The sequence below is a fragment of the Synchiropus splendidus genome, chromosome 1 (assembly GCF_027744825.2).
Source record: "Synchiropus splendidus isolate RoL2022-P1 chromosome 1, RoL_Sspl_1.0, whole genome shotgun sequence".
Lineage (NCBI taxonomy): Eukaryota > Metazoa > Chordata > Actinopteri > Syngnathiformes > Callionymidae > Synchiropus > Synchiropus splendidus.
This window is the reverse complement of record NC_071334.1, coordinates 24,334,614-24,360,139: the sequence shown is the minus strand read 5'-3', so window position 1 is coordinate 24,360,139 and position 25,526 is coordinate 24,334,614. Positions and strand designations below refer to the sequence as shown.

The following is a 25,526-nucleotide window of genomic DNA, read 5'->3' as shown; positions in this document are numbered from 1 at the left end:
CTGATTAATTTCTGAAACACAATCCAACTTTTGTCACACAAGAAATTACATTAACACAAATAGTTATTTCTATTACTTACAGTTTCCATAAAGTTTACTCTCATTCTACGCATATTATTTTATCTTGAAGTTTATATTTGTGTGCTTTGTTGTGGTTTTCCCTGTTTTTCTTGACTTATGTTTGCCAACCTTTATTATTCATGTGTCCTCCAGCTGAGCTGCATGAACGCAGGCCCAAGAGCAGGCGATAGAACTGATCAGAAGGACCCATTTTTAGCTGATGGTGGCTCTTGACCTGATCATTTTGGAATGTAAGAACAATTTCCCCGCTGTGGGAGGAATAAAGGCAATCGAATGTAATGCATGAAGTCAGCAGTTGTTTCAATGATAAATGCACAGTGTCTGTGTCACTCCCTGGGTGGCGCCCTCGTGGGCTTTGATCATCCTGCAGTGGTGAGAGCCAAAGAAAATCCTGACTGACCTCGCTGCTTGTAAAATGAAACACAAGCTGAGGTGTCAAGTTCTGATCCGGCTTCTGAATGAACTAGAGCTTGCTGATACGTCGGAAACTTGGTTCAGTTCACCATCCAAATACCCCCTGAGCTGATTAACAGAGGAATCTTGTCATGGAGTAATGAGCACGACCTTCCTCCTCTGGTCCCAGAAGGCCAGACGGACTGGCCTCCCCTTCCTCAGCTGATGCTGATGGAGCACTCTGGTTTTGATTCTACAGTAGAGCATGTGGGTACAGGCTGGTTGTCTCTTGTACTCAGTCTGGCCTCTTGATCCATCCTCCTACACTGCTGCGTTGTTGTTGATCCTTTCCAAAGTTTCCCCAGTCCTAATGAAGCATCAATGTCGGTTCTGGCAGCTTAACAGAAAAGTTTTGGTCCTACTCTTTCTCAGAGCAGCTATTTTTATTTCCTGGGTAGAAAATAGCTGAGGGGGTTGCAGGTGAGTGAGTCAACAATTGTAGCAGAGTGGGGATGGCAACCGGAACCAGACAATTAATGAGGTTCTGGACGCTTAAATCCTGACAGGGTGCAGTTGCAGAATCTGAAGGTTAAAAAATATCCAGCAGCAACTGCAATTCATCATGGTAGCAGCAACACTGCAGCAGAAGGTAAACAAAGGGGATGATAACATCCTTGCTGTGTCATCAACTGGACCACAGCTGACCAGTGGTGAGAGGCGCTGCTCACATGCACTCATTTGGAGTGTGGGAGGAAACCAGAGAAAATGGAGAAAAAATGGGAAACTTGAAAAAAAATCTGCTTTTCATTTTCCTACAGAAGAGTTCGACATTAATGAAAACATCTTTCAGTGAGATGAGACCAGACTGTGTCATGCAGAGAAATGATTTAAGAACATTTTGTCTTCTTGCAAAGCAGAAAGAAAAGAACAGCACTCCACCAGTAACATCTTTCTTATTCATCTCAGGGCGTGACTGTAAAACCATTGTTTTTGTTGACATGGCCGCTGTTGTTATTAGCAACATCTTTTTGTTGACGTCAGCATGTTAACAAAGGTGCCTGGAAGTTGTCGACCCCACTAAAGTCTGGGTGGGTTCTAGGACACATCGTCGGGAACAAGCAGGAGATGGACAGACAGAAGCATAAACTAAAGGGGACTGACTTGGATTCCCAACAAAGGATCTTGCGGAGGCTGGATATTCCTGGTTTTCACATTGAAGTACTTGAACTGTCACTGTGTCAGCTTCATCGGCTTCAGCTAACAGCGCCATGGTTGTCACCAACATTGGGCCAGCACAGATGAGCACACTCGGAAAGCAGGAGGATAATAGTGAAGGACTGGTCCATGTTGAGGAAACCATCTACATCAGAAATATCTATACAAGGTCCACAGTAGGTGCAGGTTTTTCTTCCAACCAGTCAAGAGGACGCCTTTTCACCACTCTGATGTCTTAAGATTGTTTTCTGTGTGCTCATTTTGTTGGAACAAAAACCCACACCCACTGTGGCCCTTTAGCAAATCAGTCTGATCCACAAGATACTTTCAGTGACAGGCTGATAAACCAATGTTTGGTACCAATGTGAGTCAACAATCTCAGCACCGTTCGACCCCTAATGTGTTAAGTAAAGTATAGAATAGTATAGAATATTTTTCAGACGTACTTTACAAATTTGTCTGTTGATATTGGAAACATTTACCAATACTGTTAAGTGCTGTCATTATAAAAAAACATTAGATCAATAAAATTGAATCGAAAATTGAACGTTATGCCAAATTTCGTAGGTAACATTTTTTGACAAGTGTGGAGGATAAAAAGTATCAAACGTACAAGAATTAAATGGTGATCACATTTAAGAAACCTACATGACCCTCCAGCTTTAACGCTAATAAAAAGAAGAAAATAATGCAAAAAATGCGAAATGCAAAAAAACATTTTTACTACAACTGGAACAAGGCTTGTTCCACTGGTCCTCCGGTTGTGACATCACTCCCCTTCAATAATGCCACATCCACCTCCTCTACAGGTCGTGACTGATAGCATCTTTTTACACCCGTGTTTTTAAACCTTTTTCTAGTCACGGCACCCTTAGTTCATTGAAAAAATCCCGAGGCACACCAACAAAGGAACCTCGGCCAAAGTGCACTTGTGCTGAAAGTCCAATGGAAAACCCCTATTCCAATACCTGCATTGAAGCCGTCACTCCTCAGCATCACATCAAACAGCTGTATATATATTGTATAGGCTGAATAAGATCAAATGTCAACTTTAAAGGAACAAGCTGCTCCTTTATGTTTCTATGTATGTCGGTAACACAAAAACAATTACACTGAGTGTATAAACAGTGACAAAAGAGGGACGCGGTGAAGCAAAGTTCATCATAATTCACTCCAAATGGTCGCTGTGATTTCCCACAGAGGTGGCGTGGGTGGAAAAGAGCAGCACCTGCCTCTCATTATGTGAAGTTCAAAATCAACGGCTCAAGGAATGAGAATGTGCAAAGTTGGTATGTGTCAGTGAGAGTCTGTGCGACAGTTAAATAACCAGAGCCACCGGTCTTATTTTAGCTGCATGTCCTATCAGGTAATTGTGACCTCTGAAATGTACAGAGTCATTAGCAGAGGGAGGTTGACTGTCAAGCTTCAGCAGCATGAAAGAGACTAAAAGTGGCTCATCTAAGTACTTTGTGTTCTCCATATACCTCAGAGCATAAACAATTACATAAGGCCTTTGTGACATGTCACTGAAATGATAATTGGCGCCAGCGCACTGAGATGAAGTATGGCTTCCATGTGGTCCAACCTGTCAGTCTTGGCCCGAGTTCAGACTGTGTTTGCGCTGCGACATTCCTCAGCATTAATGACTTTCTGGCCAGAGGACCTGTCTTGCCGACATTTATGCAAAACAACAAGTGCTGTGTGTGTGTGATAATTGCGACATGTACACGACAAAGCTTCCGAGCGCCGGCTGTGTCGCCCACCAGGGGGAGTTCTATTTTTAGCCTTGTGGTCTTTGATTAAAATATGACTCTGACTGACCTTCATGCCAGCTGCAGCCACGTTTGATAAATAAAGAGCCGAGATCAATTTCTCAAAACGACACGCCTGTGGTGTCTGGGTCACCTGATCTGAACCAGCTGAAGGGATTGATAGACATATTGATCAGATCATAATGATGGATAGTCTGGCATGTTGGCAGATTGGTCCAGAAAGGGGTTCAAGGAGACTGACCTGTTGGATCTTGCTGTCATTTTCCCAGCAACTTCATTACTGTAATGAATGGATGTCAGAGTTTTGTCGTGCAGATGAACTAGCGTCACCGTTGCTCCATTTCCTTGCAGGCTGTTGACATTTGTCTCTCTGTGACTGTGCATTTTCTTTGAAAATAAGTGAGATTATTTAGCAATTTCTACGGAATGTCTGGAAGGGAATGCACTTCTTGGTTAGATATCAACCCAATTCTGTAGTTTCTGAACTCGATTTGTCCTTTGGCGCTCGGAATGAGGGATCTCAAGAAGCCAAAGACACAAGAGTTCTCTATGAGGCGCTGCCATTTTGTATCCTTTTGCCAGCCAGTTACCTCCAGAGGAGCATTTGTTTCCTAAAATGGCAGTTCAGTATGTGACTTGGTTGCAACTGGGATATCCTGCATGAGGTGAAATAACTGGAGGACTAACTGGGAATTTCCCAGTTCAGAGCCATGGAACACACTCACAACCCACACCTTATTCTCTTGTTTTCTCATGTTAGCGTCATACAGGATTTCCTTTCTATTTGTTATCTGGGTTATTATTTTAGAGAAGTCACCACCTGCTAGACAGAGCTTTAAATTTTCACCGTAACTCTGACTGCCTACCTTAGTTTGGTGTTCTTTTGGATCATACGCTACCGTAGTTATTCGCTGTTTTAACTGCGTGACGGTGTATCATTTATAAGGAAAAGCAAAGCAAGGGTCATTTTGTCAATGAGAGTTCCCTGAATGATCTTGTCTGCAATTTACAAAGGTCAAGCATGTCTGTTGGAGGCTGGCTTTCCCAGTTGGCCCCATTAGCATGTCAGAGTTGTGCTCTGATGCTGCAGCTACATCAGACACTGCAGCTACATCAGCCCTGTCACAAAATCAATACACTATTTTCTACTGATAATTCATGACTGCCCGACTCAAGGACTTGTCTGATTGTTTATTTGTGTGTGTGTGTGTGTGCGTCTTTGTGAGAACCGGTATCAGTTCTTAACCGACAGAGTGAGGACATATTGGCCTGTCCTCGCTTTGTTCAGCCTCATTTTGAGGGTTAAAACTGCAAACTAAGTCATTCTATTTGAGTTTTAGTTTGGTATATGGTTTTAGTTTGGAAGGGTGAGAGGACAGGGAAATAATTGTGTCATTGACGGTCCTCGCTAAGATAGAAAGAGTGCGTGTGTGTGTGTGTGTGTGTCAGACATGAATGGCATGTCTCACCCACTTTACAATTAGAGCAGCAGAACCAGATGTTTCTCTTGCTATCACATGCATCAGTCTTCAGCCCTAACCTCCAAACATGCGCAGTCACAGTTGTTACCAACAAACCCAAACTTGCATCTCAACTGGCCCTCACAGCCAAACTCTAACACTCGCACATACTGACAAATGCATGACACAAATGTACACTCCTATTCACACAAACACAACTTTTCATATCTCACTAGATATGTACGCTTATGCTACTTCACTGTGGTGCTGAAAAGGAAGCACAGCTCTTGAGGCATGTGAAAACACACGCACTTGCACAGATACACATAAATGTATTTCTATACTTGTGAGAACCCCTCATTGCCGTAAAGCTTTCCCCAGCCTCTCTGCCTTAACTTAACCATGCAAAACACAAAGTGAACCTTAACCAAGACTCTGAAACAAACTTAAACCCAATCATAACAACCCAGTTATTTTGACATTTTCACCCTCAAAACTCTTGTCCTCCCAAAGCAAAATTTCCTCATAAGATTGGTGCCTTGTCAAAGATTGGTCCACACAAGAATATGAATACATGTACACACGCATACACAAACACACACACACACAGCCTCAACTTGAAGAAGCAGACATTTTCTGGGTCACCATCTTCTCAGAGCCTCTTGACGCGCTCTACAATCTCTCCTTTGAAGTCAACCGCATTGATTGGATGAATCCTGATTGGGAGACTTGTCCCACTGCGACACTATTAACATCTTTAGAACTTAAATTCTTCTGCCGACAAAACAGTCTGACGTCCACAGCCGGGGCTAGTGGTTTGGAAGTTTTCAAGTTAGAGTGGAAGTGCAGAACTTTGTTTCAGGAGTGTGTAGCTCCATCTGCACACACGTGTGTTAAATCACCTTTAAAAACAAAATCACAATTCGGCTGGAGGACATGAAGTGGTTGTAAACAGTACACCTGTCATCATGACAAGCACTGAGACACGTAAACATACATGACATATAAACATGTTCAATGAATTACAATTCATCAATCACATCCATACTTTAAACAGCCTCATCTGTATCACCTCACCACTTAGCTATAGCAGTCAGACAGCTAGAGCTGGGAGGCAAGCTCCAGCCTGAACTATGTGGTTTGAAAAATGATAACATGCTCGCAAATGGATAAACAGAGGAGGATGAATGGACAAGGTTGTGCGACGTGCAGGCAGAGAGTTGCACTGAAGCAACTCTTTTGTCACCTGAAATCCATTTTGCTTTTCAGGTTGCGTTGATGAGGTTGGAGGGTGCCTGGGCTCCATAAGCTATAATGGAATGTGAAAGAAAGATATTCATCCTGCGCAATTTAGCTTTGAATTGAGTTTTATTCGCTCATCTTCAGATTTTCTGAAACCTGTGCGCATTCATGGAACCCAGAAAGGGATCAGTGCCTCACAACACTGCATAAAAACATTGTCTGGACTTGATGGAGTCTTTTTTGATACGGCTACCAAGAAGAGTTGAGAACGTGTGTTTTTACTGTAAGGGAGAAGCACATCTGCCAATCCTGAAGATTCCCCCGTGATGGCTTAATATATTAAGTTTGCTTTTCAAGCTGCAGAAAGGCTGGGCTCTGCTTATGCAGCAGACATTCAGAAAACCACACAAGGAGCTTTGCCAAAGATTTCACCAGAATCTGAGCTTCTATGACTGTCGGAATCTGTCTTCTCAAACATGTTAATTCTTTCAGCAATTAATATATGCCACTGTGGTCGAGTTCTTTTTTTTAAAAACGGAAATTTCAATTGAAATTTCGACACAGCATAATTGCACTCTGCCGGTGTTATTGTTAGTGTTCCTGCTGCCTTGACTACGTCCCTGGGAGGTATCGCAGATCAGTTCAGAAACCTGCTCACCAGAGCAAAAACACAAGCTTAATATTTGAGGCAAGCTTTAACTTTCAAATGCAAATCAAACAAGAACTTGTCAACACAGACCTCCTTGCTGGATCTACATCGCAGATCGTTCTGCAAAGATGGAGCAGTGCCGGAGTAACACCATTAATTGGGTCGAGGGTCGTCCTGGGGTGTTTGAGGAACTGTGGTGAAATGAGTTGCATGTTGGTTATTTAATCCAGATCCAGCTGTGGTTTCTTCTGTGGGATATGAGCAGAAATCTCCGCTGATGCAGGCTCTCAATCACGGAATCAAATTCACCCCAAAAGTTTACAGACAATAGATGCTTTTGTAGTTTCTTGTACACAATCTACTTCGTGTATTTATAAAGAGTCATCAAAATGCACTTGTTGGTTAGGTGTAGTAGTAGTAGCGGTTGTAGTAGTAGAATAAGAAGTTTATTTCAATCCCACAAAACAATCAACAACAGGTCTGCGTGGTGTGGAGAGTGGTGTGGCACACACAAGCTTGGAAAACACTGGGGAAAAAAACTTTTTTGTGGATGAATAAAACCATGAATTTAATGTTGAACATGAACTGGGACACATCAACAGTGACAGGACTCCTCAAACAGCGTCTCTGACAGGAGAGTGACCTTATGTGGTGTCACCTTTCGTCTCACTGAGAAGACGCGTGAGTTAGTTTTGCTTTCACCATCAAACATGTATTTTCATTTTAGTGGTGGGATTTTAACAAGTTAATTGCGATTAATTAATTACAACAAAAACACGCATTAAACTATTGAAGCATTTTATCGTTTTCATTTCATTTCATTTAACAGACAACAGGGAACCTTTGTAAGTGCAGGAGTTCCTGGTCCACTGATCACACTGATGCACAAGACACGTCACAGCTAGGATGATAACAACAACAACAAAAATGGAGGAATCCCTGAACAAAAGCAAACAAAAGCATCTGTTCGCTTTTGTTCGCGGATTTTTCGCTACACAGTGGCCAGGGTTTCCACTGCTCTGAATGTACTTGAAATTCTTATACAATTGAAATTCTTACATTCTTACAATTCTTACAATACAAATATTTTCAAAACTTGAATATTGTGAGCTATTGTCAAACATATGCAAAATAAATCACATTTTGTTGTTTAAATGTATGTATGGGTCCATCATTTGATTCAGTATTATACCAAATTCATGCCAACTGAAAAACGTGGCTTCTTGTGGCAAATATTCTTATACGATTAAACTGCGATTATTTGAGATTAATTAATCACAAATTCTCTAATTAATTTGATATTTTTTAATCAAATCCCACCCACAGTTTATTTCCATCCCATTGTCACATGCATGTTGGAAAAGTAGACTTTTGCGTGCTATGTTGCCACTGCAGTCAGGTTCCAGTTGCGCAGTCCTGTTTAAGTCAGTCTTGAACTTTAAGTTGAGGCGAAGACCACAGTAACCAACAGCACCCTCATCTTAATTGGCAACACTCTTACCAACAACTTGTAAACACGATGTCCCCTCAGCTGTGAACGTGCAAAAGCATAATATTAATCTTTGAAAGTGGACTCTTTACTTTGCAGTCAACATGCTCAATCTGAATAATGGAACACTCCATCACCATGACAACGCATCTGCGCTCTATTTGCTAATGAAGACCCGGGACGTAGAGGTCCTGCCTTGACTCTTGACTCGAGGTGAGAACTGAAGCTGGTTTGAAATTGACTAGGTAAGTGTATGACACATTATTGTACACAGTCATGTGACATCATGCAATTTGAGAAGACACTTTTCTTCCGCGGTTTAGAGTAGATTTGCTTTGTATTTGAGGAAAGAAAGATTTGCTATGACAACCTGGACACTTAGATTGTTTTATATGCTGTAACAATCTTTCTTATCTTTTCTTATTTTGCTATTTTTTGTTATGATCTTTCACCCTGTATAAACTGGTTAACTTCACCTTTTTTCCTCTGTAAACGGCCCTGTTGTAACCTGTGGTAATTAAATGTTAACGCTTGTCTTCCGCATGAATCCTGCGGGTTTGTTTTACCACTCGGTTTTGTGTGTGTGTGTGTGTGTGCCTGCATGTGCGCGCTGGAGCGGAAAACACAGGCTGTTCATCTGGACCTTTGCATTGCTCCAACACATGTTCATTTCATAAATATACTTTGAACACCTGCTTTGTCATCTTCCATGCGTCCAAATTGACCCCAAACACATTTGTCAGCGCACACACACACTCCTCTCTCACAAAACACTCACACACGGACAGGGGATGCTCTGGGAAATTCAGCTTCCAGTGCTTGTCTCATGGTAGGACAGAAGGTAAATTGTGATTCAGATTAGAGTGTGAGAGAGGGGGGTGGAGGAGGATGAAGAGGGTGAGGGACCCCGGACTCCTCCATCTCCAGGAAAAAGGATTAAAAATGCTCCTCACGCAACCTTTGTGAACAATCCAGTCAGGTCCAACTGCAAATTAACGTGAACCAGAACAAATGGATTGGCTGCAGCGGAGCAGCACCTGTCATCTGGGTGTCTTGCAGTGTGTGTGTGTCTGCTACTACTGAGGTTTGTGTGCAAGTCTATATTAGCCGCTTCGCCTGCGTGCACCTCACTGAGCCAGGAAGTCGACCATATAAGTGAGTAGTATGTCGGCCAGTAAGTCGTAAACAATCCTCCACCACACGACCTGTGTTTCCACACTGAGCTCCTTCTTGACGCTCGATGATGTGACACACACCCAGGGCATCGCTGCCACTTCCCATCAATGCAACTTTGAAACATTTCCTCTGTGGACGCCGGGGCCCGTCTCATGCAAAAGAGCCTCCGCCTGTGATCATGTTTGATTATTATGTCGCGAGTTTTGGACGATAATGGAGGAGACAGATGTATGCCAACACCATGGCAGCCAGACTTGACAAATTATGATTCAATTATCCTGATGAAGGATCTGAGAGGATGAAACAGGACGATAATTTGATAGGCTTTCTTGAGACTGTCACAGCCTGTTTACACATGAACTGCACGTCTTTTTCATTCTCTACATTCTGTTGAGGTGGCTACACTTGAAGCGAGCCAACAGTGGGGGTCAGGACCTCATGTTTCACACTCAAGCCGAGGTCACAGTGGCTGCATCTCTGCTGTGACTAGTTCTCCAGGCTCACAGATCACAAATGCATAGATTCAGGTAAAGAGGAGGAGCACACTAGCAACATAAAAGCTTCCAGTTACCTTTCAAAATAAAACCGAGTGTTCATAAATTGATGGCATTTCACTTAACTCCCCAGTAAAAGCACGAATGTCAGAGGCTCCAGGCACATGCACATTTTGGGGAGCTTGTGCTGAAGTCAGAAAACAATAGCTTCCGTCTCAAAAGTTACTGTTATTTGAGTGGTCACATGGCAGAAGAAGTTATGGTTGTAAGTTAGCATCCAGTGAAAATGTTACCGCAAGCTTACTTGAGATATCAAACCAAATAGCAAGGCCACTTAATGTGTTTTTGAAAACCCAAATGATTTATTCTACAACCCAAAAATATTCTAACAAAACATGAACACAGTGAAACTCTGCGGTGGCATGAGGTGGAGTGGGAAGGGCCGCAAGTCAGAGAACGATGCTCTCAAGTACTTGAATTAATGCCCTGTCCCATACCAAAATGCATTGATGAGAGAGGATGTTTTCATAAAGGGAAAAGGGTTGGTACGCGAGCACCAGTCGGCATCCCATAGTGGCCTCACAGGCTGTATGCACAACGCAACACAGACGGCACATGCACTGTAAACTGTGGGTCAGGTTTAATAGGTTAAATTCTTATTCTTTTTTTATTTTTTTTGGAGGATTAATAAACGTTGGCCATATTGTAATTCCAAAAAACAGACTTCCAAACAGCACTCCATTTCACCGACAGACTGAATCAGACTGGTGGCTTCACTGGCTAAGACAGCACAAACTTGTTCAGCTCTCTGGACCACATAGCAAATACATATTTCATAGAATTGGATTCAAGCAACAGGAAATACAAATCTAAAATACTTAAAGTCATCACAGTAAGAGTCAGTATTTCAATGATTACACAAGTCATTACCATGCAGATATGAGACACAGGAGCAGTGGTAAGACCTCATCCAGCAGGCTCAACCACTACACTTAGTAATCTGACCTGGCCCCTCAGCAAATTCAACGACAGCCGTTATATAGCAACAATTTCAACAAACTGCAGGGAACATCACAGTACCAGTGACTACAGTAGGCCGTGTGAGGTTTCCTCCAAATATTAGCATGAATGACCTTACTGTTACATAAACTTGTCCCATCTGATGCATGACTGTTGTCACTCTAGACCAAAAACTGTGAATTACAACCAAGTTCAAGTCCAACACTGAGGCAGACTACTGGTAATGCTGTACTGTATACTGTATAAGTCCAAGACTCTGGTAAAACGGGTCCCTGCAAGGCACTCCACTGGCCTTCAGGCGGATTCTCCGTATAAATAGCAGCTGGATTGTCGTCTTCTGTGGTTGTTCTTCTGCGCTTGTCGTTCTACAATATTAACAAGCAGTAATGTTCTGGAATGACGGTCCAGAGGGTTGTCCAGGTCCAGACTCGTAAGTCTCGTGGAGAAAACAAGACGGCAAAGTGCATAGTCACAACCTCAGAATTCTCAGAATCTCAAGTACACGGTTCATCTATTATTATTATTACTATGATTATTATTATTATTGGTCATTATTGTTTGGTCTTATTTATCCTTGGTTTAGTTAACTGTGATGAATCGTTACATGTCGTCAGAGTCTCTGCTGGCCTCCAGTGGATTCAAGCGGTACGACTGGTTGCAAAGTTTCTTATTAAAAATATAATTTAGAAAACAAATAAGTGAGGAAATATATGTTTTAAGAGGGAAATATTTTTGCAACATTCAGTAATAAATTTAAGCGCGCACTGTGCTTCAAACCCCGCCAGTTCATCAAGCCTATTCACTGGTTAACAGATTTATTTAGTTTAATTTTATGTGACTTTGAAGGTGTTGCGTTGAACGGCTGGGTTGCTGTCGCCACTGCGGTGTTTTGATCCAGGTCTCGCTTTCAGTGGATTTCCTCCCCACGGGAGTCCTCTATTGACACAGAGCGACCATCTGTCCTGTGGCTCAAAGGCACATCAGCTCACTGGATGAGATGGAAATTCAAATAATTCCACTAGAGTATGTTCTACTGAAACCCCCCAAAAACGGTGATACATTTCACCTGAGCTGATTGGGACTGAAGGTACTGTTATATCATTAAGTCCACGCGCAGCGATCGAAGACGGCTCCGGACTCAAGTGGCAGAACGTGGGCGGCGCGTCGAGGAACATCTGATCCACCGGAGCGACACCGGAGTCAGAAGCTGATTCGAGGGGACGTGAAAGTCTGCGCTCGGGGGTTCTCGGGAGGAGAAAGAAAAGAAGGTGGTCCGGCGCTGCGGGGTTTCTTGTCATGGTGCGCGTCTGTCCGCGGAGGATTTCAGTCCAAACTGAGTTCGGAGCGGAAGGATCGCTTTGCCACTTGCCCTGTTTGGATCAGATGGAATCTAAATCCCTGTGTCACCAGGACAATCCGCTGCAACGTGCGTGAAACGAAGGTGAAACCGACGTTTTCCACATCCAAGTGACGACGGGACAATTGGCGACTTAACAAACGATGTGAAGAGTGACGGAGTGGAAATGCGACGCAAAGGCTTTTACCTTCTGCAGGTGAGTTGGGAACTTACCCACATTTGAATTCCTTCACAGACCAAAAAGTCTTCCTATTTACTGTCGATATCCTGCTGATGAGAATGGTTTGACTGCAACCCGCGTGGCACCGCATGTCAGGATACATTTGACCAAAAGACTGGGAGGAAAACTGGAGGACAAATCACGGTGTAGTGGCGCGATGCATCCGGACAAGTGCCTTGACCACAACTACCATCCAGATGTGTTTTGCTCCGTTTCATTCTTCATAACAGTAAACAAACTGCCACAACTCTGTCCTCATAGAATCCACCCAGGTTTTATAATTCCAATAGAATTTTTTTTTCTTTTTTAAGTGTACTTTATTGCAAAGTACCCTAGTAAGAATGAGAATGAACCAAGTCGAGAGCTTGGTTCATTCTCTTACTTACTAGATGGATCCGAGCAGCTCTCGTTCAGTGGACCTCAGGTCTCAGCTCATTGAACTATTTCTAAACTATTGTCAATTTTTCAATGTTTGGTAATTGAGCAGATTTTTTTTCTCATTTTGTATCACTGAACGTGTCCCCACCATTTGTCAAAACATGATATATTCATTTGAATAGACAAATGTTTTTCGTTTCATGGGCTGTCATTTGCATCTTGTATTATTTTTCAAACCTGTTTGCAATATTCTGTTGATATTGTATGAATGAAAAATTGAATCAACAAGTCGTCAGGTAACTGCAAACTGTATCAACTTTAATTAATATATTTCAGATGGTCATCAGGAGATGAACAAGAGCCATAAACCCCGGTTTCATTCTTGCTTCTTGAAAGGTGACCTATTAAATAGTTAACAGCCATTTGCCTATTCAATGACATTCCTTTATTATGGTCAAGTCTATCCATGTTCTGTGTTCTTATTTACGAAACAAAAAACTCACCTGTTCTATTTCCACGCAATAGTCGTGTACTAATTTTGTTCATCTGTTTTGAAGAACAGCATATTTATATTACACGGATGGAAACACCAAACTTAGAATTTAATTGAAAGTGTTTTTGTTTGTTTGTCATTAGTGTATTTAAAAAACAAAAAAGTAAAATGTTGAAGGATCGCAGAGGGATGCATAGGGTTTGTATTGCATATTTGTTTCTCTTTTAGTACTTTTCTATACACCTACAGGAGCCCTTGCACAATAAGGATAAAAAAAGAAAGAAAAAAATGAAGGCATATCTTCAAGGTTTGTTCAAAATTCAAAAAGAAACATTTCAGAACCATAAAAAAATACCTACAGAATGTTTATATTGTTTTTAATATTGACAAAATAGTTCATTAGTTTTATCTCATTTTAGTATTGATTGCCAAAAAAAAAAAACACCTCAACAGCGTTTTTTTAATTAAACCGCGTTGCATCCGGATATACAGATGTCTTATTTGAGAACAATCTGTCGGAAATAATCTGGGCTATGGAGTTTGCTTGTGTCAGGATTGATTCTGCTGTTCTTGCTGAAAAGCTGACGTTAAAAAACACAACCGGGATTTGGGGCAGTGGAGATTAAAACACACACACACACACACATATATATATAGCAGCAGCTCTCTGTCTCCTCATTTCTGGAACAAGGAAATGGATACATTTTGATCCAGATTTCGTTGCAATATCCTGAATTATGTCCTTGTTCAACTATCATAACACTGATTGCAGTGTTCACATGCTTTTTTATGGAATATTCCATCATAATCCAGATTACAAAACAGGGTTTTGGTGTCGTGTCTACCAATATTATTGCATTGCCCACCTCCTGTCTTCAATCTTATTTTTATATGTCTTTTCCTATCATAGGCAGCTGCAGCAAGGCCTCCTCCTTCACCTGTCTTGCATCCTCCCCCGTTAGTTGTCTTCCTCTTCTCCTCCCCTTGGTGCCTCTATTTACAACATTCTCCATCCAACATGTGAAGTGTCCCCCTCAAACCAAACCACGTTACTACATTTTTACATTGAAGACCTGCGTTTTACCATTTCTACCCAAAGAAGTCATTTCAACATCCCACATGTACCTGCCACTGCTATTGCCTTACTGTGAAGGAGCACCTTCACAATTGAGCTGTCAAATTGTTGCCAGTCTTGCTGAAAGCATCATCATGTGAGCAGCCTTGAGCAAAAGAAGATAATGTCATAGAAGTCTCCTCCATCACAGCCCCCTCCAGCTGCAGCATCTCTTGGCTCCAACATATAGTGTTTAATTAATGCGGTGAGTCCTTCACACATTAAAAATGAGCTCGGTATGCTACAGGTGATGTCTGACAGCCCTGCACAAAAAAAGTGACTCTTATTTTGCTGCTCAGCCATGTCACAGGACCCTGACATTCAGTGATAACATGATGGGTGGTGGTTCCCATCCGCCTCCCAGTCAGAGTGTACGGCCAAATCTCTCTTCTTTGTACAGTGAAAATACATTTCCATAGGAATTGGTGAATGGCTCCACCAGCAAAGCTTGAATCATTCCTATGAGCCCATCACATGGGATTGACCCGATGATGACCATTTCACTTCTGATACCATTGACAGGAAGTGTGGGGAAGACAGAAAAATAACCGAACAAAACTGTAAACATAGCTCGCTGTTTTGGATTGAAGTCAATGAGCAAGGCCAGAGCAAGGAAGATTGGGACATCCGTGATACCTGTTCTGTAGAATCCAGTGTCTGACCCCCACATTAGTTAGACTGTAGCAAGCAAAAAGCGTGTGATGAGAGGCTCTGTGGTTCTCAACAGCAGGAGTCGCCCGTTTCACTCTTGAGAGAGCCACAGATTCCTGCTGATGTGGATCCAGATGCCTGAGGTGAATCACTCCATTTCTCTCCCACCATCATGTGAGAAAGCTGCAGCTCCAGGAATAGTAAAGAATCTTTCCGGCCCCTCCCTCCCTTCCCACCTGCTATTTGAGACGCCATTGTTGTGATTTAAGTGCTGTCCCTCCTCTCTGCGATCCTCGCCCCCTACAGCCTCCTCACTCATATATCATTGACCCGCTCAGGTCAGAGACCCCCGTCAAAAAGAACTCATGATTCATCTTTCTATCTGTTCTGGGTTAATTTCGTTGCAATCCCCCCATCAGCTGGACTTCAGAGTAAAAGCCTGAATACCTTATATTACACAACTTTGTTTGACCCGAGTGATAGCTGCCAGAACAAATTATTAGTTCTGTGTGCTCCAATACTAAATACCAAATCCTTTTCCATAATGTTCCAACTCTGTTGAATCCCTTTTGAGTTCAACACTGAAAATTAAACACTTAGAACAGCATTCTTGGGGGTAAAAAAAAACATATTTATATACGTTTATATACAATGTACAATATTATATACAGTATGTCTATATATATTATATACAGTATTGTTGTGCTCTAAACATTCAATACAATGACGGCAAATATTGATATTTTATTACAACACACGTGTGTGGATTACCCAGTGTTTTTAGTTGTTCAAATCAATTCTTTTACCGGCTCACAAGCGCATCCTTGTACGCCTCTTCACTCAGCAATCTTGTGTCATGAACTGTCACGTGATAAACACCAGCTCTGCTAATAGCTATTATTGCTTCACCGGAGATGGAAACATGAAGGATAATGAAAAGAGCTGCAGAACGGGATTAAATCAAGATCATGGACTGGTAGATAGAATCTGTTGAAACCATGCATGAACTCAAGATATTCAAAAACATTCAATGAACTCCAAATTAACATGATCGACATACAGTCCATAAGATATTTGTTATCAACGTGAAAAAGCAACCGTCAAAACACTTTCAACAAACTCTAAATCAGTGAATAGATATGGGCTACTTTGTCGTTAGCTTTGCTAATGTGAATGGAATTACTCATGAAACAGCCTCACACATGCTTTGATTCAGATCTTGTTTATTCAAACTTCCGAGTCTAAAATGCAGTAATGCAGTAAAATGCAATGATCTCAGCAGAAAGACCATTCCAAACAAAATGAAGCAGGTATGTGGATCCTAAAAGCAAAGATGGACGCACAACAGAATGCTGCGGTTCTGGAAAATAAGTAGCCTGCCCACTTCCGTCCGGATTGAAGCATCAACTAGACACGTTTTGTGCTTCTTGCTAGAACATCCACACCGGTAAAAGGGTAGGTAGAGGCAGGCTGAGTTGGATGCGGAAGGAAGTGAGCCAGGTAGTTACTTTGCGGAACTATGTCGGTGCCCCCGTGTCCATATAGTCCATTTTAACTATGTGGTTTTTATTTTTTAGTCAGGGATGCAGGGTTTCTGTAGCCCATATCTCTGGGTGTCAGGTTGTCCTGAATATAATGGTCTAAAATTAAAGCAACACGAGCTTCGTGTGGCAAATACGATTCTGTTCTGTGAGTCCCACTCCTACTTTCAAGCCAATAGATGATGAATACACTGTATTCATTTTTGCATGAGAAGTCACAGCTGTGATGTGCACCCCCGAACGACTCATCGAGTCTCAGGATGACACTTGAGAATCAAGAAACCAAAGACCATTCAAAAACCAAAGCTTGCCTAGATTTTCTTGTGAAGTAAAGTGAGTGGTTTACTGGCACTGATGCATTATTGATTGGATGTTTTATTTAAAGAGAGTTTACAGGTAACAGTAGCTGCCCGCCGGCATCCACCGGGACCTTAAGGACCCGAGGGCCGACGGACGCAACGTTTTTCAGGGTCAATTATGAGAGCAAGTACGGAGCAAACTGCTGACATTTAGCTGTACCTGGTTATTCAGGGAGCGGTGCTGCCGTTGGTTCAATGGGGCCTCCTGGAGGTCGACACAGTGCAGACAGTACACTCAGTGCAAAAGGCATCACAGATGAACAGCACCTGTTTATGATGTTTCTGTCTGTATATTGGTTTGATAATTGTGCTCCAGGACCCTCACTATCGCCAAACTCATCTTCTCTTACAGTACACCACCCCTTGACTAATAGTGTGGGATTTATGTCAGAATGTCTACTAAAAATGGATTAGCGCGTGAGTGAAGAACCCCAGAGATGGAGCCTGTGATGGAGGACTACAGCTGGTGTTGTGTGAGGGACAACTGATCGGGTGTCAAGTCCAGTGTGACTGTTGTTTGGTGTTTAAGTGAGCGTCCCAGTTTCATCCACAAAATCCCAAGGTCAGGTTGGGTCATCATTTCTTAACAAAAATGTAAAATGCCATGACGAGAAATGGCGCTTTTACCAAGCTGCCAAAATATCAACTCCTGTTTGCTCTGCTCTCACTCACAGCTTTTCAGTATTTCCAGTATTATTGAGAGAAGCTTAACCAAACGTCTCTGCATCTCTTCGGGTGGACTTTCACATCCAGCTGAGTTCATATCTTGATGCCAATCTCTTTTTAGCTGTACGATGCGTGACCATTATGTAAATGATCTGTGTGTAATAGTAGTTATTGTCTTTTTATTTTTGCGTACACAAGCACTGGCATGATCCTCTCTGCTGCTGTACCCAAAGGAAATGATTGTCCCCTCAGGATGCCCAGAAGTGGCTCATGACACAGATGATGAACCTTCCTAAGAGCCATGGAAATGCCCCAGATGGTCTTGCACATGTGACTGCTGGAACCATCATCTGGACGATGCTTATCTATCATGGTCCAGGCGAAGCAGCGTGTCGGACCAAATTTTTGTGTTTGGTGACGGTGATGATGATGATGATGGAACAAACCAAATGGCATGCAAGTGCCGTTTCTGTATGGGATCCTGCCAGCTGAAGTTTATTTAATGACTGCGTGTATTATTCACACGGCACACACACAAATACTCACTCACACGCACACATGCAAATGAGACTAAGGACGCAGGCAGAAGTATTTTGAAGTGAAAATCACATCCATTCAAGACTCTGGCTTTATATTCAGCTGAATCTTTCCATCTGTAAACATGAAAGCGTCGCTGGGTGATAACAAAGCATCCGAATTAGCAGCGGCGCGTTAGATGGCGATCCTTCATAGATGCATCTGCTCAAGGGCACTGAGTGTTTCACATCAATTCCCCAAGTATGAGGATGAGGAGGCTTCATGTGAGGAGGCAGCAGGAGGGAGAGAAACTGTGATTTTACATCATGTATGTTGAGTCACTAACGCAGCACTCTGCTCACGCTTCTGCAGCCGTTGGCGCGTCACCCTTTTTTTTTTCCCTTGCTCACTGGTTCATCGGTTAAATTCAGCGGCTCTGTGGATTCATCTTGGCTGGACGATGAAAGAAACATGTTACACGTCGTAAACCATGATGTCTCTGGCCTCATGAAATTCAATTTGAAAGGTTTTTGTGAGAGCAGCTGAACACAGGTTTGAGTCACAAACACTTCCCTTCCTGCTGACTGCAGCTACAACACATTCCATGTTTAGTCACAGTGAGAGTGTTGTGTTCTTTTAACTGCAGAACAGTGTCCTTTACCAAGTCTGTTAACTGGAGCCTCTAAAGATTGTGGCTTACGTGAATAAATCTTTTAAAGAAATCATTTTCCAGATATTACATACAGATCCACATGTTTATCTGCCCAAATATCCTGATGAATGGAAGAAAATTTCTAGCTGTTCTCCTTTTCTGGCCCTGTACAGGCTTCTGTACCACAACACTATCAGGTTTATGTCCTGCTCATGTTCAAATCTGAAAACCAGGTCTTGCTCAGTAACAGTTGCCAGAAGTTCATCTCACTCCTGTCTGTTCACTGTCCTGATTCCACACTGGTTCAAAGTGTTCACCACTGAGACTTGGTCAGCTGATGGCAGTGGTTCTTAACTGATCTGCCTTGGGGAGCCACCGTCAGGATCACACACAGAACAACCTGTGACCCAGAAAAAAACAAAAAACAAATAATAATAATAATAATGCTGTGATCTGGGTTGGATTGAGATCACCAATTCCACATTGCCCTTTTATCACGCCGAACTAGGGTTGTCTATATGACGATATTAGATCATGAACAAATCGAACATGTTCACAATCTGCCTAAGTGAAAAGACACTATGGATCGCCTCTGTCTCATTCTATAAACTATAGATCTATAGTGACGTGCTTCACTGACTCTCCACTTGTTGTCTAGCCACACACTCACCGTCAGAGCAAACAAGCCGATCAAAAACACAACTTCTTTTTTTTTTTTTTAACATGAACCACTCACTGTCTCGGCAGAACGATGGAGTATTCCTTGTCTGACCGGTTATTAAGTTATTACTGTTATGAATCAATCTGAGCGAATTAATGTCAAAGAAAGCAAACTCTACAAAGCTAAAAAAAATATTGCAACAGAAGGTAAGTAAGAAAGTGCACGCCAACCTTTACCAATGCAAGTCAGATAAAGTTGACGAAATGGTTTTCCGTGCGAACGTCCTGTAGCTTCCTATCTACTTTGTAGAAGATGAAAACTGATGGAATAGTAATATGTTCTGATCTTTTCTGTTCAATACAGTTACATTTGCATTTGACGGAAAAAAGATGAAAAGAGCAATTGAGTGTTTTGATGCACTTCCAGTTAAAATGAAGTGCTGATGAAAGCAAATAGTCTCGTCTTCACTGATATTTTATCAACTTGTGTTTATTGAAAGCCGTCTTTTATGTTGCTCTTTACCCGAGTGATGTTGTTTTATATTTAGGGTATTTGCCCATGTTGGAAAAAAGCTGTGCTTACATGTAAAATTGTGATAACATTGTGATTTCATAATAAAACACATTATGATATGATATTTTTGCCATATCAGCCACCCATATGCCAAACATGACCTCAATATCAAAACTGTTGAAATGCTATAAAGAGTTGGTGAACTTTTGGTATATGTTTTGGCTATGTGAAATGATTTTCATAGGAATGAGAGTAGATGTTTGAAGTGATGGACATTTGGTGGATACATTTTCTGTTCTACTTTTGCTCTTAAAATGTGAAATATTTTAATGTATTTCTTCATTTTTTTATAGTATTGGTATATATCCACAAGACCCTGAACATGCCATATCTCGTCTAATCTAATCCGTACCGTTGAAAGAAAAAAAAATAAAGCTGCTGTCCCTGTACTGGTGGGGATTTTTTTTGATAGATTATATATATATATATAAGATTTTTTTCAAAAAGCATTTTAAGTGGAAAAAAAACCAAAGGAAAGAATAACAAAAAGAAACTTGATGGTGTGCATGAGCATGAGTTTATTGTTGTGAACTTAGTCTAGTTAGACCTTCAGTTCAATTTCACAGTTCAACAGCGGAATGAACAGCATCAATAAAAGAAGTCTAGTACACAGAAGGTACTAGCATCAAGCATTGTCTTGTAATATTGTCTGTAGCAGCATTTAAAATATTTATTCTTTTATCAAATATCACTGTAGTGGCCTGAATGTACTGATACAATATAGTGAAATGAAGTAACATGATATTTGAATTAATATTTATTTTCTTGGACCCTGGCCTGCAACTCAACATTTTATATTGGCACAATAGAAAAATGTATTTTTCTGTTTTTTTGCTGGAGTTTTGGGTAATACTCACAATACAGCCTCAAAGCAAGAAAGTCGCAGGGTCAAATCCAACTTGAGGCAACAATTTCAGTGTGGATCTTGCATGCTCTCCTTGCACCTGCAGGGTTTTCTTCCAGTGAGTAGCTGTGATATGTTCCATATGAAGGTGACCCTGCGAAGGGAATAGTGAACCATATGAGATTGTGTAAACGTCTTGAACTGAAGCTTCTGTGATGTTCGACTAAATGATAATTTACTGTGCAGCATTATAATTCATGTTCTACATCTTTTAAGTTTCATACATTTTGCTCATGAACAACACAAGACATGAAACGGAACAAATTGAAGGTAAAGGGACGAGTAGCGGCACTATCGTAGGACTTGATGTTAAAGTGTAGTCAAGTGGTGGAAGGACAGAATCAGACAGTTCAGAAGCTGAAGACAACTGTTACGGGTCAAGGCGTGGAGCGGGACTCAAGTGGAGTGGTGAAAGTCACAGGAGGCAGGAGCGAGTCAAAAATAATATTTTAATCATTAAACAACAAAATCACAACAGAAAGCGTCACCGAACCGGGAGAAACAAACCAACTTAAATCTGGGAACGGAGAGACGAAAGCACAAAGAACAGATAATCACAAAAGAAACCAGGAAACACACGGAAACAGGAAGAAGGAACTAAACTCTAACTCAGGCACCAGGGTTTAAGACAGAGTAATCAAAATAAGCTAGCTGGCACACAGAACGAGAGAACGAACGAGGAGAGCCAATTTACCACCGGGAACTGAATGAGAGTCCAACGGAAAGAGTCACAGAACCGGGAGAATCAAACGAACTTAAATCACAGGGAACTAGAGGAGTCGATCACAGGGAACAATAGGAGTCGATCACAGGAACTAGAGGAGTCGATCACAGGAACTAGAGGAGTCGATCACAGGGAACAATAGGAGTCGATCACAGGAACTAGAGGAGTCGATCATAGGGAACAATAGGAGTTGATCACAGGGAACAATAGGAGTCGATCACAGGAACTAGAGGAGTCGATCACAGGAACTAGAGGAGTCGATCACAGGAACTAGAGGAGTCGATAACAGGGAACAATAGGAGTCGATCACAGCAACTAGAGGAGTCGATCACAGCAACTAGAGGAGTCGATCACAGGAACTAGAGGAGTCGATCTGGCCCACGTTGCTGGAGTCCAGGTGCTCTTGTACTCAGGTGATCAGGGGTTGGTTGGCTCCAGCCGTGTGCCACAGGAACAGGAAGAAATGAGGGAGAAAACAAAACAGGACTCACGTGACCAAAATAAAAGCAGAATCATGACGTCGTCGAATCATGTGTCGTGTGAACGTGTTACGCACCTGGTCAACTTGACCTCGGATGGTTCACCGAAGGGTCAGAAATATGTTTTACCTTCATCTCCAACGCATGGAAACACAGCTCACATGCACCTGGTGGTTAGATTAAAAAGGTCATCACGTGAGTGATGGCTCTATCAATGATCATGCATGATGGAGCGTTAATCTGCGCTGACCTGTTGTGACCTCTCTCTGCTCACAGGTGTGGACCATCGTAAGCCTCCTGCCAGCCGCCTCCTTTGCTGAGTTGACATGTGAAGCTCTGATGATGCTCACAGGGAACGTGTCAAGTAAGGAGACACACGCTACCACTCACACACACACACACAGCTCTGTGCTGAACACCTCAACGATTAATAAATACCCCCAATTGGTTTTTCTCATTTTCATTAGAGATTTGTTGATATATCCATTACCAGAAGTCAACAGTATTGTTAGTCACTTCATCTAATTCACCAGGGGGAATTTCATTTTCCAAGGACCCACATTGGAGAGATAAAATACGGTGTAGAGTGTGTGTCAGAGACATCTCTGGTCCCCTGAACGCCACGCAGCAGGACAGTCTACACGCATGACAATAACCGTGGTGACCGCTCTTCCAGGGCATAAGAAACACTACTTCTTTTCTTCAGTAAGATCCAGTCATCCTCCAGCCAATGCCAGTTGCCAGGCAGAGGCACCACTGGGTTGGATGTCTGCTGTTTCAGCTCTGTGGTTAGAAAGCTGACAAAATCTCAGGTGGCTCAGTGTATGAGCTTCCACACCAGGTAAATTATTTACTTGTGACAAAAAAGTTATTTTCTTTGTGAAAATCATGCGCTTCATGTAATTAAGCAAAGTGTTAATTAATCATCGGCTTTTGATTGCCGTAATTAATAGTGATTAAAGCTGTTGAAAATCAATCTACCAGCAGGACGCTTTTCGATGACAAGGCGTCTTCTCAGGATTCTGGCTGTCTTTCTTGCTTGCTTGTGGTCTGGTGTTGTTTACACCTTTTCCTGAATTTCAGATTTGTTCTTTGTCTCACCTACTATTACCGGTACTTTTACTTAACTACCTGCTGTGTATTTTACATTTGAAAGAAAAATCTTCCTAAACTTTCTGAAATGGCAAGGAAGCCGTCTCAGACAAGCATGATCAAAATCAAAGTCTTTATTCAGTCCATTGTCAGCAACAGGTAGATCAGTCCGACAGTCTGGCAAGTTGGAAGGGACAAGCAGTGCACAGAATCCAGGTCATGAGCAAGGGGTCAGCAATACCGGAATAACAGTCCAGACCGGGAGGAAATATCCAGAAGGAGAAGAGGCAGAAAGCAGGGTCAAGGCACATGATCAGGTATTCTAAGACGGCGACATAACCAAAGCTGGAGAACTAAACAGGATGGCAACTAGTTAAGCAGGTTCTTTTCTGTTCAATATAGTTAAGTTTTCAATTTTCATTTGACCGAAAAAAAAAGAACTCCAGTTAAAATGATATATTATTAACTTATGTGTTTATTGAATAGTTTATGTTGCAAGAATGCTCTTTACCCGAGTGATGTTGTTTACCTTTTGTTATATTTAGGTTATTTGCACATGAAAATATGATGGTTTCGTACAAATGAGACTTATGGAGGATGAATTAGGTGGATTAGGTGGTTTCTGTTTTACTTGTTCTTAAAATGTTAAATATGTTCATACATTTCCTCATTGTTTATAGTGTTGACGTAAAGTCTAATCTAATCTGTATGTTAAAAGAAAAAATAAAGCTGCAGTCCCATCGGGCTGTGTACTGGTGGGAATGTGGCAGTACAATAAGCATCCCATGCATGTGTAAGGATAAATCTATGGATCAGGTTTTCTAAGAACAGGCAGGCAAGATAACCGATACTGGACACTGGGCAGGATGGCACTAGCTAATCTGGTAAATAAGCATGAAAGAGGAGATGGAACACCTGAATAGGGCTCAGGGGTGCTGTGGGAGTGCAGAGGCAGGTGATGAGAGTCAGGCAAAGTGTAAATGAATGCAAGCGAATTAGTCGTGATAACTGGTAAAACTTGGAAGAAACATAGATTTACTTTATTCACTCAAAGCTTGATCATTACCGACGATCACTGAGCTCGTGTTCATGGAGACACTGGTGATGACGGTTGAGGCTAAAACATCGATCATCATCTGTGACTCGTGAGTAGGTCATAGGATTTCAATTAAAAAAGGAGATTCTTAGATTTACAGCCTCCAAGTCACAGAAATCAATATGCTAAGGGAAATAATTAAAACAAGTGTGTGTCTGATGTTTTCTCCATCACTCACATTGATTTCTCTGCAATGTGATATTTGTCTGCAACTTAAGGGTTGGGGGTCAATTCTAAAGATCTTCGCTAAGCGCTCGGGGGACCCCCTGCCACAGACAAATGGAAGCTCTTTTCTTTTTTCACAAGATTTGAATACTGCATCAGTATAAAATAATTTAGCACTGACCCGTATTCAGAGTGTGTCAAGGTTCAGAAACAGCAAGAGCATGATTTATATTGTTGCCGCTCACACACAGGACTTAAAATTATTAGTGTAATGAAATAAATCCCCAGAAATCTTGGGAGGATGCACCTGTCACCTGCGGCCCTCATTTCCACATCTCAATTTTCCTGAGTGCATATAGAAAGAATCAGTTGACCTGGGGGCTTGTGGAGACTCATATTCCCGTCAAGGCCCTGTTATTGCTCAGGGAAAGGTCTGTCAGTAATGTTTACCGGTGACCTTTAGCTCTCACCTTCCTCAGCTGTTAATCTGTGCTTAATGAGTTTGTGCCATGTCCCCGTAAGTGCCCAAACACAGGACTCAGGTGAGCTGATTGATGAGATTCTGCCTTCTGGTTGCAGTTCACACCCTGCTGGCCGCGTGGAACCAGAGCCAGATCAACGCCTCGGCTCAGTGGAGCGGTGAGTCCAGACTTCTGCGCCCTTCGTTTTCTTTCTGAGATGAACTCTATCATACCACATCTCACACAGTGAAATTTATATTATCTTGCAACTGTTCCATCTCTCACCGCACCACAGCTCCTGCTCAGCTTGATGAAGGTCCCCCTCATCCGCTGCTGATATTGGACCCTAGTGGAGAATTGTAGTTTCTTTTATGAAATATTCATGAAACCCACGTTTGTTTCATCTTTTGCTCAGATCAAACTCATATGAGTG

The 25,526-nt window shown here is 42.0% G+C and overlaps 1 protein-coding gene across 1 annotated transcript in view; it reads left to right on the top strand.

The window, feature by feature from the left end:
• The first annotated feature begins 11,953 nt into the window (after positions 1–11,953).
• LOC128756470 (corticotropin-releasing factor receptor 1-like) overlaps positions 11,954–25,526 on the top strand; it is a 69,589-nt gene continuing 56,016 nt past the window's right edge. The window contains exons 1-3 of the mRNA XM_053861018.1: positions 11,954–12,544; positions 22,556–22,643; positions 25,212–25,271. Of these exons, the coding sequence (XP_053716993.1) occupies positions 12,515–12,544; positions 22,556–22,643; positions 25,212–25,271 (178 nt within the window). The 5' untranslated portion in view covers positions 11,954–12,514. The remainder of the gene's footprint in view (positions 12,545–22,555; positions 22,644–25,211; positions 25,272–25,526) is intronic.